This window comes from Dryobates pubescens, chromosome 6 (assembly GCF_014839835.1).
Source record: "Dryobates pubescens isolate bDryPub1 chromosome 6, bDryPub1.pri, whole genome shotgun sequence".
NCBI classification, from domain to species: domain Eukaryota; kingdom Metazoa; phylum Chordata; class Aves; order Piciformes; family Picidae; genus Dryobates; species Dryobates pubescens.
In genome coordinates this window covers 1,832,542-1,852,125 of record NC_071617.1, presented here as the reverse complement: position 1 = coordinate 1,852,125, position 19,584 = coordinate 1,832,542, and the positions used below count along the sequence as shown (strand labels likewise).

The 19,584-nt window shown below is 47.7% G+C and overlaps 1 protein-coding gene across 1 annotated transcript in view; it reads right to left on the bottom strand.

Moving 5' to 3' along the window:
- SENP6 (SUMO specific peptidase 6) overlaps positions 1 to 19,584 on the bottom strand; it is a 97,169-nt gene that overhangs the window by 22,248 nt on the left and 55,337 nt on the right. Inside the window, exons 9-14 of the mRNA XM_054162539.1 lie at positions 15,151 to 15,553; positions 14,058 to 14,287; positions 10,076 to 10,246; positions 7,689 to 7,731; positions 5,098 to 5,277; positions 369 to 595 (exon numbers count right to left, since the gene is read on the bottom strand). Coding sequence (XP_054018514.1) covers positions 369 to 595; positions 5,098 to 5,277; positions 7,689 to 7,731; positions 10,076 to 10,246; positions 14,058 to 14,287; positions 15,151 to 15,553 — 1,254 coding nt within the window. The remainder of the gene's footprint in view (positions 1 to 368; positions 596 to 5,097; positions 5,278 to 7,688; positions 7,732 to 10,075; positions 10,247 to 14,057; positions 14,288 to 15,150; positions 15,554 to 19,584) is intronic.

Genomic DNA, 19,584 nt, shown 5'->3' with positions numbered 1-19,584 from the left:
GTTCTTCTTAAACTGAGGAGCCCAGAATTGGACACAGGACTCCAGGTTTGGCCAAACCAGTGCTGAGCACAGGGCAGAAAGACTTCCCTGCTCCTGCTGGCCACACTATTGCTGATGCAGGCCAGGATGCCATTGGCCTTCCTGGCCACCCTGCTGGCTCATGTTCAGCTGCTGTCAACCAGCACCCCCAGGTCCCTTTCTGCCTGGCCGCTCTCCAGCCACTCCGACCCAAGTTGTGTGGATGCCTTTTGGGGCTCGTGCCCAGCACACCACCTTCAGTGTGTCTGTAACCCAAAGAATATTTTCTGCTCTGAATAATATTCCTGTTCCAACTAACATTGTGTTCTAAACCAAAACCATGTAATTACATTTTTGATTTTGCTTTCTCTGGGTGAAGGACTTCCTTTGGAACTGTCTTCCACGCACTTGGTGAAGGCAACCAGCCTGCCGTTGGCTTCATCAAAGGGAATCTTCACAAAGAAGTCAGAAATGTTATTCCTTATGCCAATGTCTGTAATTATCTTTTCAAATATTGAGTTTGCAGCAGGATCCAGACCAGTCTCAAAAATCAAAATGATGTACTGCTCCTCTTGACCTAGGAGAGAGCACAGAGACAATTCTGCATTCAGAAATGCAATGGCACAACGGTTTCAGAGGCAGAAGCCAACAGCTGCTGACACCAACATGCTGCAGACAATGCATACAAGCAGTAGGAGATGTGTGCAGGTAGGATTAAGTGCAGGGTTCACTGAAGGATTAAGTACACTTGCAGAAGACTGCCTTCAACTTCTGCCTTCACTCACAACTATTAATTATGACACCTTGCAAGGCTGTTTTTAGGCACCGAATGCAAAGCCAAAATGCATTTTGCAGGGACAGCTTCTCTGATTGCTGACTACAATCAATACTTTTCCTTCTTACAGTTCATAGATTCACAGGATGGTTTGGGTTGGAAAGGACCTTAAAGATCATCTAGTTCCAGCCCCCCTGCCATGGGCAGGGACACCTTCCACCAGACCAGGTTGCCCTGAACACCTCCAGAAAAGGGGCATCCATGGCCTCCCTGGGCAACCTGTTCCAGTGCCTCCCCACCCTCATTGTAAAGCATTTCTAATGTCCACTCTAAATCTGCCCTCCTCAAGCTTCAATCCTTTTCCTGTCATCCTATCACTACAAGCCCTTGCAAAATGTCCTTTCCTGGCTTTACAGGTCCCCTTCAGGTACTGGAAGGCTGCTGTAAGTTTTCCCCAGAGCTTTCTTTTCTCCAGCCCCAGCTCTCCCAGCCTGTCCCCACAGGGGAGGTCCCCATCCTACTGTTTCAATACAATGCCAGAAATGATGCATACAGCACCATTTCCTCTCTGTATAGGGAAACACCATGCCCTCATTTTTCCCAGGTCAACACAAAGAAGTCTAGAGCAGGTCTCTCAAGAATCAATGAAGATAAACTCATCTGGGGAAATGCCTTAGAAACAGAAACCTGCACCAAGAATGGAGGTGGCCTTTTGTGGTCTCAGTGTTTATCAGCTAAACAGCTCCCATCCAACTAACTCCTTCAAAATCTAGACAGGCTTTTATTGCAGAAGGTTTCAGCCTGCTTTTCTCCTGCTTTCAAAGAGATGTGACTGGAAAAGGGGAAGCAAACACCAAAACCCAACCAAACACACAGAAAGATCAAGACAGCACACATTAAATTAAACAAGCAGCAGTACACAAGACTCTCATTAGATCCATGACCTGCCCTGGTCCTACAAAGCTGCTCTTTAAAATATCAGTGCCCTTTGAAAATTGTACATCCTGAAGTCACTCCAGCAGGTGAGCCCAGGGCTCCTCTGTCCATCAGCTAAAGCAATCTGCCAGCAGGCCTTTCACAGGGATGTTTGCAGCACTGGCATCTGCACCTCAGCCTCCAGACAACAGACATCCTCAGAAACAATGAGGGGTTGGAAACCAAGCCACCCTCCACTTCAGCTTGGGGAACAATGAGGGGTTGGAAACCAAGCCACCCTCCACTTCAGCTTGGGGAACAGTGAGGGGTTGGAAACCAAACCACCCTCCACTTCAGCTTGGGGAACAATGAGGGGTTGGAAACCAAGCCACCCTCCACTTCAGCTTGGGGTAGCTAGCAAGCAGGATGCAAAACTTCAACCACTGCTCAGAAGCTAAACTCGACAGAATATTAAGGGGGGGTAGGGGGAGGGGGAATACATTTTTGAGACAGCAGTTTGGAGAACTGAATAGAAACTAAGAATGGTGACTGCTGTTTTTGAAGTGGATACAAACTGTGCATCATGCATGAGAAGCACCAAGTTGTACAAGAAGTGCTCTTACTGACCCCAGGCACGTGGTGCTGGGCACACAACTACAGGAGCCTGCAACGGCACTGGCACCAAAGAAACTTTCTCCCCCTCCTATCAGGTTTCTGTTACCACAGCAACAGAAATCTCTCCAGGATCTCAGAGCCACTCACAACCAGCTTTCCTTTCTGCAAAAATATGTATCTGAACAAGGAAAGGAATTCAAAATGTCACAGTAATCACAACCGTCATCTGCGGACACAGGCAAAGGGACCTCAGCGTCCAGAAGAACAAAGACCTGCTCCAAGTCCTGTAACCTGAACAGAAAACCCTCTCTGTCCCTGGTGAGCATTCTGTGAACCAAGCACTGTCAGGCACTCTCATGCTTGCCCTATTAAATCCTGTATTTCTCCTGGTACTGAGGCTTGGCTTCACCAGGTCAGCCTGTACCTGCACCAGAAGCTGGAGCTGGACTGAACAGTTACTGTATAAACAACCTCCCTCACACCACCTGAGAAATAAGAAAGCCTTCAGCTGGGCTAAGAGGACTTGTTTAGGCAGACACAGGAATAGGATTGAGGCTGCAAATCCCAGGCTGCTGACTGACTCAGAGCTGCAGGGACCTGTTGTTCTGGGAGAGGAGTTTCACGTGCAGCCATTTCCTTCTGGTTATTCTTAACTCGGCATCTAACTGCTGCAGAAAACCAAACCAGTCCTCAGCAGCACATCTCCCAGTTCACCACACACAGCTGACTGCATGTGGAGTGCTCCTCTTTGAGAGCTGGGCCTCTGCACACAACTGCTCAGGCAGCCAGGGAGAGGCAGGCTTAGTCATTTCACCGCTCACAAAGCAAAAGGCACCAGGGCTAACACCAAGTACTCAGAGGCATGGAGCACAATAAAGCACTTGGGTGTAAAACAAGCTCAGCCCCACAGCCTCAGAGGGAAAAGCTGGGCAGAGGGGGGGCTGAGAAGGGGGGCACAGCAAGGCTGAGAAGGGGGGCACAGCGAGGCCGAGACGGGGGGCACAGCGAGGCCGAGACGGGGGGCACAGCAACGAGAGAATTTCTTACCCAGCAGCACAGCTTTTCCTGTTCTCACTTGTAAACACCTGTGTTCACCTGGGATCTAATGCCTGCTCCCAGGACTGCCCCTAGCTCCCTCACAAACTCTCCAATTAGTACTATAAATACTCCTTACAGCTTATACTCCTTATAGGAGGTGGATATTACACCCATGTTACACACTGGAAGCATGCAGCTCCGAGATTGTTGAAAGCTTTCTTCCTCCATTTGAAAGCATCATAGAATCATGGAATTGTCAGGGTTGGAAGGGACCTCAAGGCTCAGGCAGTCCCAACCCCCCTGCCATGGGCAGGGACACCTCACACTACAGCAGGTTGCTCACAGCCACCTCCAGCCTGGCTGCAAACACCTCCAGGGATGAGACTTCCACCACCTCCCTGGGCAGCCTGTGCCAGGCTCTCACCACCCTCATGGGGAACAACTTCTTCCTCACATCCAATCTCAATCTCCCCACTTCCAGTTTTCTTTCCATTCCCCCCCCAGCCCTATCACTCCCTGACACCCTCAAATGTCCCTCCCCAGCTTTCTTGAAACACCCTTCTTGTAACCCCTGGAAGGCCACGATGAGGTCTCCTCAGAGCCTTCTCCTCTCCAGACTGAATAACCCCAACTCCCCCAATCTGTCCTCACAGCAGAGCAGCTCCAGCCCTCTGCTCCTCCTCGTGGCCCTTCTCTGGACACCTTCCAGCCCCTCCAGAGCCTTCCTGGCACAGAGGCTCCAGAACTGGCCCCAGAGCTCCAGCTGTGGTCTCAGCAGAGTGGAGCAGAGGGGCAGAATCCCCTCCCTGCCCTGCTGGCCACACTTCTCTTGCTGCAGCCCAGGCTCTGCTTGGCTCTCTGGACTGCAAGTGCTCACTGCTGGCTCCTGTTGAGCCTCTCACCCCCCAGCACCCCCAGGTCCTTTTGTTCAGGGCTGCTCCTAAGCCAGTCCCTGCTCAGCCTATATTGGTACCTGGGATTGCCCCAAGCCAAGTCTCTGTGAAGCTGAGTGCAAGTCTAAACAACCACAAAATCCAACCTAAAGGGCAAGGGGACACTCTGCTCCTTTAAAATCCGGTGTGCATAACCAAGATGCTAGACTCTGGGAGAAAGCTGTGTTGAATTTTATGGCACATGAAGACTATTCACTTTTTTTCCAAGCAGCTATTTGCCTACATCACAACAGCACCACAAGCCTAAGGAGAAAAACCCCAAAGCAGCCCACACTACAGCTTCTACTGAAACTAAGGCCTGTGAGCAGAAGAGCACAGAAAGCAGAAGTGTATCCAAAGCTGGCCTGGACACCAAAGTTGAACAAGCCAACTGGCTTCCCTTCAGCACAAATATTAGTGAAAGGAGTTACACTAACCAGGCACTGGAATGGGTTGTCCAGGGAGGTGGTTGAGGCCCCATCCCTGCAGGTGTTTAACCCCAGGCTGGATGAGACTGTGGCCAGCCTGATCTAGAGTGGGGTGTCCCTGCCCATGGCAGGGGGCTTGGAACTGGATGATCCTTGTGGTCCCTTCCAACCCTGACTGATACTATGACTAAATGTGTGGTCTGGACAAAGAGCAGGCTGCAGTTTTGCTAAGCTGTTCTAAACCATCCTCCTCATCAGCAGGGGAGGGAAAAACACCACACCCAGCCCGGCCAACAAGGGCAGTGCACTCAGCCACCATTCAGACCCTTAAAACACCATTTAGAAGGGAATAGCAGGTGAGAATTGTTTTACTTACTGTCTCCTTTACATTCGTACCAGACGTTATCTTTGCTCATTTTCAGCTGCTCCCTCAGGCTGCTGCAGGTGGCTGGGACTGTCTGCAGGAAAACCACCGGCAGCTTCCTGACGCTGCACCACTCACACTTGGTGAGCTCCGAGGTTTTCAGGTTGATCTCCCGAACGTCGCTTTCTGACTCTAGGAGGAAACAACCACAGCATTATGTAGGCTTCCTTTCCCCATCCCCACCTTGACTGGAGCAAGCAATCAGTTGTGCGCTCATTCACTCCCTTTAAGGTTTAGAAGGGTCTGAAATTGACACAGGGGCAGGAAGTGATGTCTGGGGATTTCCTAAAGGATGAACTCAGCTCCTCTGTCACCTGGCAGGAAGCAATCAGAAGCTAACTGCTTTCTTCTCACCAACTGTAACCCAGCTTTTATTCCACAAGGACAACAAAAAGTAAGCAAAACAAAACCCTCAAACCAACCAACCCAACAAATCCCCCAAACCAACTAAACAATCCAATAAAATCCCCCAACCAACCAAACAATCCAATAAAATCCCCCAACCAACCAAACAATCCAATAAAATCCCCCAACCAACCAAACCATCCAACAACCCCCCCAAACCAAACAATCCAACAAAATCCCCCAAACCACCCCACCCATCCAACCACCTCCCCCCCACCCCACCAAACCACCTCCCCCCCAACCAACCAGTCCAACAAAATCCCCCCAACCAAGCCAACAAAACCCCAACCCAATCAACCAAAAAAAAGCCTCCTGAACAACAAACCCAAACCTAAGCCATCCCCAGTGATTTACTTCTGCAGCCATTGCTGTGACATTTTGCACACTTTCTCTGTAGATTTATCTTTGACCAAGCTCCCTTATGACAAGGAACTTGCAAATGAAGAGGAGAATAAACACCTGCAGAGCAATGACCTGAGAGCCCAAGGGGAAATCAAGCCCTGCTCTCAATCTCCTGCCAAAGAGGAATGTCAGTGGCATGGTCAATTTTTAACACTGCTGCTGCCAGCCTGGAGTATTTTACAGACTTTAATTTGTTATTAATGGGAGGAGAAACATGTCCAGTCAAAGTTCCTCAAATCTGGTGAAAAGACCCAAAAGTTCCATGCCACCAATTGTTTCTGGATGGGAAAAACTGGTTACTGGTAGTCACTTAAAGCTTTAGTCAGCAGCAGCCTCCATCTCAAAACCTGGCTGCTTAGAAGGGGACAAAACACAGGACAGGAGAAAGAGAACCAATCTGAAGTCCTTCTAAGGGAGGTTGTAGCCAGGAGGGGGTTGGTCTCCCTCCCAGGCAACCAACACCAGAACAAGAGGACACAGTCTCAAGCTGTGCCAGGGGAAGTTCAGGCTGAAGGTGAGGAAGAAATTCTTCCCAGCAAGAGCGACTGGCCATTGGGATGTGCTGCCCAGGGAGGTGGTGGAGTCACCATCCCTGGAGGTGTTCAGAAAGGGATTGGATGTGGCACTTAGTTGATTAGACGGTGCTGGTTGATAGGTTGGACTTGGTGATCCCCAAGGTCTTTTCCAACCTGGTTAATTCTATTCTATTCTAAAAAGATGTCTCACAACATGGAAAGATGAGTGTAGCCTTTTCCTGTGTCCAGTGCTGCAGCTCAAATGTAGACAGAATCTCCCACTCTTTGTGCATTCCATGGATGAGAGTGGCTGCTCTCCAGCCACTCTGACCCCAGCCTGGGTCATAAAGAATAGAAAGAGTTCTACACTCATCTCTCCACATTGTGAGGCACCTTTTTGGGACACAGAATACAAACAGCTCTCTTCAACAAATCAGGAAGGGCAAAATTTGCTAGGACTGCATCTCCAGGGAAAATTAAGCTTAACAAAAGCAGACAGGGCTTCTTTTCAGGCCCAAAGCAAAACCCCACAATAGAATCATAGAATGCCAGGTTGGAAGGGACCTCAAGGATCATCTGATCCAACCTTTCAAAGAGAACAAGAGGAAACAGAGCAATAGTTGTGAGCTTCCTAAACTATGCCATTGTATTTACTTCAGTGACATGAAACAGAAAACCTACAGGCTAGAGAGAAAACATTTTAGAAGGAGCTATAGGAAGGAGAGGTCTAAGGCACCTGCATGGTTCTTGACTCTCTACTTAGGCATCTGAAAATAAAGGAACTAATAAAGTGTTAACTCAGTAACATGTTTTACAGGAGGCTACTCCTGCCCTTTCCTTTTGTTAATCATTTTCAAGGCAACCTTTGCCAACCATCACCAGAATATCTACAGCTCTTCAACTAGGATGAAGGGAAAGGACTAATGACCCAGCTGCATTCACCACCACAAATTGCTAAGTCCTGCTGGGACTTTTCTGTCTGTCAGTAAAAGGCAGGGATCACAGACTCATGAAGGTTGGAAGATAAAGCAAAGTCATCTTGTTTTCTTATTAACCAGGCAATTCAGGGCAAATTTATACTCTCTATTGATGTAATTTTTTTATACCTCTTATCTGCCTACAGGTCCCCAGCATAACTTATTTTACATCCCAGCACAAATTCAGAGCTGACACTTGCTGATGCTTCCCTTGGCATTCACCATCCATGCAAGATGTACTCACCCTCCTGACTGTCCAGGCGTATTTTGATATAATCCAGGCAGAACTGTGGAAGGGAACACAACACCTTCAGCAAAACTGACCTAATGCCTTTTCAGGCATACTTCAACTAAGCACTGAAGTAACTTCAGCATAAAAATGGCATTTTTAGGGTTTTTTCAAGAAGGAAAGCGTGGATTTTAGCACAACTCAAAGAAGCAAGAATATTCTTGCCTAGCCAGTGCCCCTGAGGTCACACTGACTGCTGAAACTGAAGATCTCTCCTAGTACTCTGTTTCCAAAGAGGCTTGAAGTAACTCTCACATACCCCACAAATAACAGGGGGAAAATAAGCAACCCAAAGTCTTCAGATGAGAATGTCCTCTATCAACAACTCAAGGAAGCAAGAATATTCTTGCCTAGCCAGTGCCTCTTCAGTCACACTGACTGCTGAAACTGAAGATCTCTCCTAGCACTGTGGGGACCAACCACAGCCACTCTGTCCCCAGCCTGTAGCACCTCATGGGTTTATTTGTATACAGTTTTATACCTCAAAGAGGGGAGTGTGTATATATATATACATACACACTGTATATATAGTATGTATATATACACTGTGTGTATATATATATATATACTGTATATATACCTCAAAGAGGTATAAAACAACTCTCAAATATACCACAAATTAGAGGGAGAAAATAACCAACCCAAAAGTCTTCAAACAAGGATGTCAACTATCAGTACTTAAGCAGCTCCAGCAACAGGGGTTGCAGGGCAGTGGAAAAACAGTTAACACCTCTCTGCTATCTCTGTGGCTACCCCAACCAGAGCTATGCATTTTGTGGCTTACTGCATGCAACTAAACAGTCAATGTCTCCTTGTCTTTGTGTAACAGAGAGTTAACACAAAACCCAAACCAATACTACTGGTTCTATAGAAACCAGATTGTTGACCTTCATACTTGCTTCCTTCTTGCTCTTACCTAGCAATATGCAGGGTTTGGCACCTGCTGGCTGCAGTTTTCTTGGCAAATGCACACTGATCCCTAAGCCCCTCACCAGCCAAGTCTGGCAGGCAGGATGTTTGTGTTAAACACCAGAACCACACAGGACATGCTAGCATGTGACACCACTTTGAGATTCTCTGGGAATCCCAGCCTCTGACATCAGAGGCAAGCTTCCTGCCCACAGACAGGGGCCAAAATACTGTCCAGGTACTGTGGTGGGTTTAGGCCATGCCTCTACAATTTTGTTATAGCTTTTGAGCAGAAAAATATAAAGAAATCTTTATTGGGTGTGAACAGGAAAGCTAAAGATAATTCTAAACAAATTCATTGGAGAAATAGCTGCTCTAAGACTGCCTGTAGCTAAACAATTCTTTCTCTCTTCTGATCTCTCCTATGTTTGCTTCACTCAGGAGAGATTAACCTGCTTCTGGCTGACCTTGGCTGCATTATTTTGGTTAAGTCTAACCACTGCTTTCTCTGTCTGCTCCTTTCTCCCTTTTGGGGGACAGAGGAACAGCCTCCCTGGTGTGGCAGTTTAGGCTAAGTGCCTCCTGTTGCTGCCACACAAGATACACCTCTGGTGCCCTGAGTGACCAGCCCAGGGGGTGGGCACAGGAAGCTGTGCATTTCATACCCATCGTGTTCTGCTCCCTGTAAACCTATCAGCAAGGTCTCCCACTTCCTCTTTCTTCCCTCACTGCTCCCGTGGGGGATGCTCCCTATCTAGTAATGGAAGGGGAGTTATCTCAGGGCCTCTTAGGCCTGGCTAGGCCTAATGCCAGGAAGAGAAGGGCAATCTCAGATCTGGCCCGCTGAGATTAGCCTAATTGAGGAGGGGGGAAAGAGTGAGCCCTGGGGTTTTGGGTATACCCTCAGGTAGGGAGAAGGGGACTGCTGGGAGGCTTCTGGGTATGCTGTAAGGGATTCTGTATGTTTTCATAGTATCAGTCAGGGTTGGAAGGGACCACAAGGATCATCTAGTTCCAGCCCCCCTGCCATGGGCAGGGACACCCCACACTAGATCAGGCTGGCCAGAGTTTTGGGACCTTTCTGGTCACGGTGCTTGTAGCTCTCTGTAAAACACTCACTGCTTTGCCATTTAAATTTCCCATCACTTCTGCAATCCCTTTGTGTGAGCCTCATTTTCCTGCCCCTGTGGGAGGCCTCAAACTGGGACACCTGGGCTTTTGACCAGGGTGGGTTTCGTGTTGTTTGCTAACTGCAAACCTTGTAACTCCTGTGTATTTTGTACACATCCATTGCAGCGTGCTCGTAAATACAGCTTCCTTTTGCTTCCAGCTGAGCTGGTTAACGGTGGGGGCAGGGAAGCTCAACCCACCAGCAGTCAGGAACCAGCAAGGCCCACCAGCAGCAGGACTTGCCCAGGGGCAGGCGTACTTACGATGACAGGCTCCACCACCATCCTGCGCAGCGTGCCTATGCGGATGCTGCGGCAGTTGAGGATGACGCTCTCGCAGGGGTTGGGGTAGCTGAGAGGCACAGCCTCGGGGAGGATCTCGGGAGCCACCACCTTGCGCCGCTTGATGGGAGTGTTAGCCACAATGTTGCCAAACTGGAAAACAATTTGCAGCCTGTCAGAACCTCTCACTGAGGTGCAGTGCCCAAACAAGCCTGCTGAAAACCAGCCGCTCAGTTCCTGCCCGGTTTTCCCTCAGTGAATAGGATGACTTTCCAGAGCCTTCCCCTCCACCAGATACAACAGGCAGCAATCCCCTACAGGACTTTTTGGAGCACCTGAAGATGTTAAGTCTGCTAGAGTCAAGAAAACAAACCAAAGCACAGAGTGATAGTTGCAGACATCTTGTTAACATTTCCAACTCGCCAGAACTAACCTGAACGTGACTGAGTTCTGTCTGCGTGAAGCACTGAGCAGCAGGGCACAGCAAAGTGACTGGTAATACATTTCCTTTCATAGAAACATAGAATCAACCAGGTTGGAAAAGACCTCAGAGAGGTCCAACCTATTACCTAATATCTGACACCTCCTGACAACTAAACCATGGCTCCAAGTGCCTCATCCAAGCCTTTCTGAACACCTCCAGGGATGGTGACTCCACCACCTCCCTGGGCAGCACATCCCAATGGCCAATCTCTCTTGCTGGGAAGAACTTTCTCCTCACCTCCGGCCTAAACATCCCCTGGCACAGCCTGAGACTGTGTCCTCTTGTTCTGGTGCTGGGTGCCTGAGAGAAGAGACCAACCCCTACCTGGCTACTACCTTCTTTCAGGGAGTTGCAGAGAGCAAGAAGGTCTCCCCTGAGCCTCCTCTTCTGCAGGCTAAGCAACCCCAGCTCCCTCAGCCTCTCCTCACAGGGCTGTGCTCCAGACCTCTCCCCAGCCTCCTTGCCCTTCTCTGGACACCTTCAAGTCTCTCAATGTCCTTCTTAAACTGAGGAGCCCAGAACTGGACACAGGACTCAAGGTGTGGCCTACCCAGTGCTGAGCACAGGGCAGAATGACTTCCCTCCTCCTGCTGGCCACACTGTTCCTGATGCAGGCCAGGATGCCATTGGCCTTCTTAGCCACCTGGGCACACTGCAGGCTCATGTTCAGCCTCCTGTCAACCAGCACCCCCAGGCCCCTCTCTGCCTGGCTGCTCTCCAGCCCCTCTGCCCCCAGCCTGTAGCACTGCCTGGGGTTATTTGTTCAGCTGTATACCAACACTAAAGCTGCAAGAGCACCACAGTCTTGGGGAGTTTATTTTTTGTTTCGGTGTCTCTCAGTGACTGAAAACACTTCAGTAATTACTGAAGCACAGTGCCTCACACCACACTATCAGGAGTACACTCTTCAAGAAATATAAACAAGGAAGCCAGATCAAAATTTCCTTCAAGCAACTCTGAAGAACTATTAAGATGGGTTTAGAATAGATTCTGAGGTCAGAAGCCTAAACACTGAAAGGAGGCCAGATGGAGTTTGGCTCCTCTTCAAGGAAGCCTCTAGATGCTGACAGAAGACTTAATCTCAGTGAAGTCTCCCTTTTACCAAAGGGCAATCTCACAACAACCTATTAAAATGAAAGCAATCTGGCTGATAGCCCTCAGATTAATTGATTTGTTTTATGCTTGTATTGTTCTACTTTGTTGAAGGAGTTTGTGTAGGCTAGGCTTTGCTTTGCTATTTATAGTGCTTCATAAAGCCATCCCTCATTAAACAGTCTTTTGAGTTACAAAATGCAACTGAACTGCCACAGGAAGAACATTTTAAGGGGCTCAGTATTTCCAGCAACACTAAGTCTCAACAATTGTTTTGAAGTCACTTATCATCAGCCTATCCTGGTCATCAGTCAGAATACCCTTTTGGATGTTTCATTTAAATACACAGCAGAGAAAGCAGAGATCCTAAATCCCTGTAATTAAGATGTTCTCCTAGGAGTACTGCATCCAGCTCTGGAGCCCTCAATCTAGGAAGGACATGGACCTGATGGAGCCACAAAAATGATCAGGGGACTGGAGCAGCTCTGCTGCAAGGACAGGCTGAGGGAGCTGGGGGTGTTCAGCCTGCAGAAGAGAAGGATTCAGAGAGACCTAATAGCAGCCTGCCAGTACCTGAAGGGGGCTACAAGAAGGCTGCAGAGAAACTGTTTGCATTGACCTGCAGGGACAGGACCAAGGGAAATGGCCTCAAACTGGAGAAGGGCAGATTGAGACTGGATGTTAGGAACAGGTCATTAGGAACAGGGTGGTGGAACACTGCAACAGGTTGTCCAGGGACGTGGTTGGGGCCCTATCCCTGGAGATATTCAATGTGAGGCTCCATGAGGCCCTGGGCACCCTGATTTAGTTGGGGCTGTCCCTGCTGACTGCAGAAGGGGTTGGAGTGGATGAGCTTTGGAGGTCCCTTGCAACCCAGACTACTCTATGATTCTGTGACTCTTGTTGAAGGGATCTCAGTTTTGCCTAGTGGGCTAGCTAGATATAATTAAAAGCTCAGAACTCAAATCATGGTTCAGCAGTAAAACATGTGGTGTTGTATTCAAGTAGCCTCCTCGATAAGGGATCAATTAATATTCTGAGAGGAAAAAACCCAAGCAACCACAAGAATGAACAAAGCTTCTTCTAACACATTGAACAAAACCATTGTGAGACCTTCCTTGAATCACTGCAAAGTAACTGTTTCCCCTGTTTTCTAAAGCAAGCTTTTTTGAAAGTTATGTTTAAAATAGGCAGTTAATTTTCAATGCTATAATTGGTTCTCAAAGACCAGGCAATAGAAGCAGGTGTTCAATAAAGGCTTGGATGTGGCACCTGAAGCCATGGTTTAGTTAGTCATGAGGTGCTGGGTGACAGGTTGGACTTGATGACCTCTGAGGTCTTTTCCACCCTTATTGATTCTATGATATGGATATACACAGGGAAATATTTGGGAGAGTGCATTTACAATGCAGCACTTGCAATTAATCCAGCAGATAATGCCAGAGTAACTTAAATTCAAAGCTATTTACCACCCAAGCTTTTAGCCCCCTCCACCTTCACCGTAGGTTAGAGGCTCGATAGTGGGAACTAAATATACAACCACATTATAACCATCCATAATGTCATCAATCACAGCACTAGAAGGTTGGTTTCTGAATCTCAACATAGCATCAGTGCTTTATGGCTCTAACTTCAGAAGACACAAAGGGTTTGAGACTGCAGGTGAGTATCTGAGCAGATACTCTCTTTGAGCCCAACTCACAACAGTGAAAGTGGACAAGTGACTCAAGAATGGTTTTCATCAGCACTGTTAATTCAACACCAGTTGCCACAGTGATTTCTCCTTCTTAATGCCTCGCTGTTGAGGTGGTTAAGATCCTGACATAGTGTGAAAGCTGTCCCTTTTGACAGGTCTTAAGGACTGTGCTCAAGATGCATTTTTTGGTCTTTGTTTATCGTGTTCTTGCAGGGTGGAACTCAAAAGACAAAATGAAACCATGAAATCCTTGAAAGAAGTGCTATTAATTGGGACAGTTGCCAAAGTATTGTAATTTTAAAGGGCCACTGCTGTTTCCAGATTCTCTTTTCAGGTTTAACTTCAGATGTCTAAAGTTTTCCCAGCCAGCAGCAGGTACTGACATCCTTCTGCAAACTAAGCAGGCCCTTGAGTTTCACAGAGATCCCCAGCCCAGTCTCAAAGAGCATACATTCAACACAGAAGCATCTATGTTAAAAGCATGATTCCAGTCATTAAGCACACTTGTAAAAACACAATGAGCACATTTTATCATCTTTCCAGTACTAAGTAGGCAGAGAGACTGCTGAAGGAGCTGCTGAACAAAGAAAAGCAATCAAATACACTTCCACTTGTGAGAATGCAAAGCAAGCCTTTGCATTTTCCACTGATGATTTATTTTGGTTTTCTTTAAACAAAGCAGTAAACAGTACCTGATCCTTCATTCTTGCTTTCCTTGGTAGTGTGACTGCAATTTCTGTATCTGTTGTTATGCTACCTATTCTCTCTATTCCACAACTGTTTTCCTTTAATGCTGCTTCCACCTTTCCCGTAGAAGGAGCTGGGGAGGAGCGGGCTGAATCCGCAGGACGAGGTGAAATGCTTTCCATTCTCCTAGTGCTGCCACTATCCTCCTCCTCATCATCATCACTAGACAAAACAACTGAACAGAAAATAGTAAATTCTCAGCCACTACATTTTTCTGTAACAGAAATTTAATTGTCAAGCAACAGCTTAGAAGTAATTTGTGCAGTTGTCCTGCAGTGCCACAAAGAAGTCCACGTTCAGCATCACATTAGGCTTTGCTCAATGTTTACTTGGAATCCACGTGCAGGTGCTCTCTCCCTCCACTACACAAGAAATGGGCATGGTTCACCTCCACACAGAGCAGTGAAGCCAGGCATTTCTTGCTTCAGTGGGGAAAAAACCATGAAAAATACAACTGTAGAAAAACTGTGACTGAAATTGTTCCCATCAGTTAAGACCCCGTGGTCTAACAAACTGCAGCACGGAACCAGAAACAGCGTCTCCCAAATTACAGTTCCTTCCTGCTTGCAAATTGAGTTCACTCAAGAGAAAGCACACCCCCACCCCCCCCCCAAAAAAAAACCCCAACATCACCAACATTTCACAAATGCATTTAAATAAATGCATAGCTCAGAAGGAAAAAAAAAAGCGGGGGGAGGGGAAACCAACCACCCAATCAAAATACCAAACGGTCTCATTTGGGAGAATAAAGAATGGAATCTTGCTAAGAATGGTTTGATTTCCAAGTGCAAAGCACTGAGTCTTCAAAATAAAACCTGCTTGCATCCTTTTTGGGTTCCCCAATGCTTAGTACCTTTCTCAGAGTACCACAGTATAGGGAATGGAAATGCTAAGAAGGTCTGTCCCTCTTCCCCAAACCCACATCCCTAGCAAACCCAAACCCTCCCCTGCAAAAATCGGTCATGTACATCTGCAAGGACAATCTCTCCGTTATACAATACTCTGAGTTTATGGCAAGAGTCATTAAAAGGTACTTACTGGGATCATTCAGTTCAGATGGCCTTGTGCTCCTCTGCCTTAAGCTTCCTGTCATTTTAGGGCTTTTTGTCCCAGTGATGAGACCGACCTTTCCGTTGGGTCGCAGCATCGAATGCCCCACCGCTTCGCTGCTCAGCAGAACCTCTGCGGGGCCTTTCCCGACAGCAGAACCGTAAAACTTCTTGGTGTTGAAGCCTGTCCCTGAAGATTTGAGCCCTGTGGAGTTCTGATGGATCGAAGAACGTGACAGAGGTCCCACAGATTCACTTAGGGTCATAGTTTGTCTGGAGACCCTTTGCAAATCCTTCAGAGAAACGCTTTCACAATGCCGGCATTTGGTCTGGTTCTCGCTCGCCCGCCCGCAGGTCGGGCACTCAGGAGAATAATCAATTTGTTCCAAGAGCTGGAGGCAAAAGGGAAACACAGACACAAACCATCAGGAACTGTGTAGGCACCAACAGAACATTTCCAAATCAAAGAATCACAGAATGGTCCAGGCTTGGAAGGGACCTCCAAAGCTCATCCAGTCTGACCTCCCCGTGGTCAGCAGGGACATCCCCAACTGGATCAGGTTGCCCAGGGCCTTGTTGAGCCTCACCTTGAATATCTCCAGGGAAAGGGCCCCAACCACCTCCTTGGGCAACCTGTTCCAGTGTTCCACCACCCTCAGAGCAAACAACTTCTTCCTGATACCCAACCCAAATCTGCCCTTCTCTAGTTTGAAGCCATTTCCCTTTCATCCTGTCCCTCCAGGCCTTTGCAAACAGTCTCCCAGCAGCCTTCCTGGCAGCCCCATGGCAGGGTGGTTGGAACTAGATGATCCTTGAGGTCCCTTCCAACCCTAACAATTCCATGATTCTTGTAGCCCTTTTCAGGTACTGGCAGGCTGCTATTAGGTCTCCCCAGAGCCTCCTCTTCTCCAGGCTGAACACCCCCAGCTCCCTCAGCCTGTCCCTGCAGCCAAGGTACTCCAGCCCCCTGATCGTTTTCATGGCCCTCCTCTGGACCCTCTCTTACAGGACCATAGCTGTCCTAAAGGACTAGAGAAAAGGTTCATAGAATCATGGAGGTTGGAAAAAACCTTCAAGATCAACCAGCCCCATGCTGTACTTTCAACAGTGGCCAGCCAGCAGTAGATAGCTGGGAGCAAAGGGATTAACACAATGACAAATCTTTAACTGCTGTAGTTACCAATTTAGACATGTCCTGAATCAGTGGTCAAATTGATATGGACCTCATTAATGATGATGCCATCTCTCACATTTTCTCAGTCCCCTTTTGAAACCTCATAATGCAACCCGTGAAAAATAAGGAGGGTTTTGGCCTTTTGAAGCTCACTGCTTGACAGTTTTACCACAGGCACTCAGCTCCTGTGACTGAGGAAGAAGCTACTGCTTTCCATTCCTGGCTGCTGGTGTTCTCAACTTTACAGATTTCTAAGACACACATGGGGGAAAAAAGCACCAGATGTATTTATTAAATACTCTTTACAAGGGCAATCTGCCTGAGGGCTTTGGAAATGAAATCACGCCCCTGGAACAACATAGCTGAGGCTGCTGCTTTGTGATTGGCAAGAGAAGGAACAGTTTGGTTTAGCAAAGTGCTCAGCTAGGTGCAAGCTGTTCAAGGCTATCAACCTGCTGGTGCTTCTACATGCAGCCCCTCCCTCACTGCCACAAGTGTGCCATGCAGGAAGTACTTCTAGAAGTTAGTACTATGGCTTTGGGATAGGGAGGAACATGGTGACAGCACACCTTGATGGATCTAAGGAAGAAGGCCTTCAAGTAAGAGGGTTATGAGACTCTGGAATAGGCTGCCCAGGGAGGTTGTGGATGCTTCCTCCCTGAGGGGGGTGGTGCTCAAGGCCAGGTTGGATGAGGCCTTGAGCAGCTGAGGCTAGTTGAGAAGCATCCCTACCCATGGCAGGGAGGTTGGAGTAGATGACCTCTAAAGTCCCTTCCAACCTAAGCCATTCTAAGACTCTGATTCTTCATGTACACAGGAAGTCATGTAGTGAAGAGCTAGGAGTTACTGCAAGTGGCCTACACACACCACAACACAGGCACAAATGAAGAAGTTGCTCTCCTTTTCCTCTCATGCTAATTCATCTAATTGGTAAGGAAGGAACTTTATCAGATCTTCAGACTCAAAAGTGTTTTATCAAGGCAGTGACAAGATAGCATCTATTTATGTTCCTCCTCTTCTACTCTGCCCTGGTGAGACCACACCTGGAACACTCTATCTAGCTTTGGGCTCCCCAACTCAAGAGAGAGAGAGATCTGCTGAGAGAGTCCAACAAGGAACTGTGAGGATGATTAAGGGAATTGCACACCTCTCCTATGAAGAAAGACTGAGAGACTTAAGGCTGTTTAGTCTTGAGAAGGCTGGGAGGGAATCTGATCAATGGTCCTAAATATCTAAGAGATGGGTGTCAAGGAGAGGCCAATCTCATTCTGGTGGTGCCCAGTGACAGGACAAGGAACAAGAAGGTATAACCTAAACCACAGGAAGTTCCACCTCAACATGAGGAGAGACTTCTTTACTGTGAAGGTGCTGGAATGGGCTGCCCAGAGAAGTTGTGGAGTCTCCTGTCTGGAGGCACTCGTGTGCAGCCTGGCCTGGATCCTGCTTTGGCAGGGTGGCAGCACTCAATTATCTCTAGAGGTCCATTCCAAGCCCTAACATTCTATGGTTCTATTTTAATTTTTAAATGGTTTTCTTCAGTAACTCTTTCAGTCTAGAAAACTGCTTTCTGTCTTTGTGCCTTACTTAACAGACCGCAAGATAGAATCATAGAATCAATAAGGTTGGAAAAGACCTCAGAGACCATCAAGTCCAACCTATTACCTAACACCTCATGACTATCTGATCTATGGCTCCAAGTGCCACATCCAAGCCTTTCTTGAACACCTCCAGGGATGGGGACTCCACCACCTTCCTGGGCAGCACATTCCAAAGGCCAATTCCTCTTTCTGGGAAGAAAGTGACATGAGGCAGGCTGGAACAAGTATTTTACTTCTTTAAAGAAAGAAACAAAACTGTCAATGTAATGCTTAAAATAAACCCCAGAGGACTGCTCATGTCTTTCAGTTTTGACCTGCTTCACTTCAGCACTTGTATAGATCATATCTACATGGATTTAAACAGATCAAAGCCTTAGCTATTAACATGTCCAACTAACATCATATTAATTAACTGAATATGTGATGGAAATGCTTAGGAGCAGTACCAGCTGTTTCATCCTAATGAAGAAACACAGCCTGACTTACTTGCTAACAGGAGCAAACACAAGCTGACTGTAGATAATCTCACAGATATACTACTTTTTTTTTTAACTAAGATCTCTTTATAGAACAAAAAATCTCTCACAGAATCACAGAACATTAGGGGCTGGAAGGGACCTCAAAGATCATCCAGTCCAACCCCCATGCCAGGGCAGGATCACCTAGGGCAGGTCACACAGGAATGCATCCAGACAGGCCTTGAAAGGCTCCAGAGAAGGAGACTCCACAACCTCTCTGGGCAGCCTGCTCCAGGGCTCTGTGACCCTAACAGTGAAGAAATTCTTCCTCATGTTAGGGTGGAACCTCCTGTGCTGCAGCTTCCATCCATTGCCACTATTCTTATCACAGGGTGCAACTGAGCAGAGCCTGTCCCTTGCTTCCTGAACCCCAGCCCTCAGTTATTGATAGACATTGATCAGATCCCTCTCAGTCTTCTCTTCTCCAGACTGAACAGCCCCAGGGCTCTCAGCCTCTCCTCCCCAGGCAGTGCTGCAGTCCCTTCAGCATCGTTGTCACCCTCCCTTGGACTCTCTCCAGTAGATCCCTGTCCCTCCTGAACTGGGGAGCCCAGAACTGGATACAATGCTGCAGGTGAGGTCTCACCAGGGCAGAAGAACCTCCCTGGATCTGCTGGCCACACTCCTCTTAAAGCACCCCAGGATCCCATTAGCCTTCTTGGCTACCAGGGCACATTGCTGTCCCATGGATAACTTGTTATACACCAGCCCCTGTCAAAGGGTGAAGTATAACTCCTCTATTTCAGAGGCAGCAACCCAAAACTCTTGAGTTGCTGCTTTATGGATCAGCCAGCTGCCTAACTCCTGCTTCTTGTGCTTTCCAGTGCAGTGTCTGCTTGGTCAGATTCACAGAAGAAATATTCCATAGCTGACATAGCTAACTTCAGTATCTTTATCATTTAAACTTCCCCCCAAATGTTCTAATCCACATCTTACTCCCAACTCCAACAAGATTTAGAACATGAGCCTATTTTACAACTGAGTATCTGTTTGTAAGGCATGCATCAACTTTCACCCAGCACTTGGCAAGGTTTTACAAGCTCACCCACCTTGAGCTGCGTCTGATTGACCCTAAACATCAGCCAGCAGTGTGCCCAGGTGGCCAAGAAGGCCAAGGGCATCCTGGCCTGCAG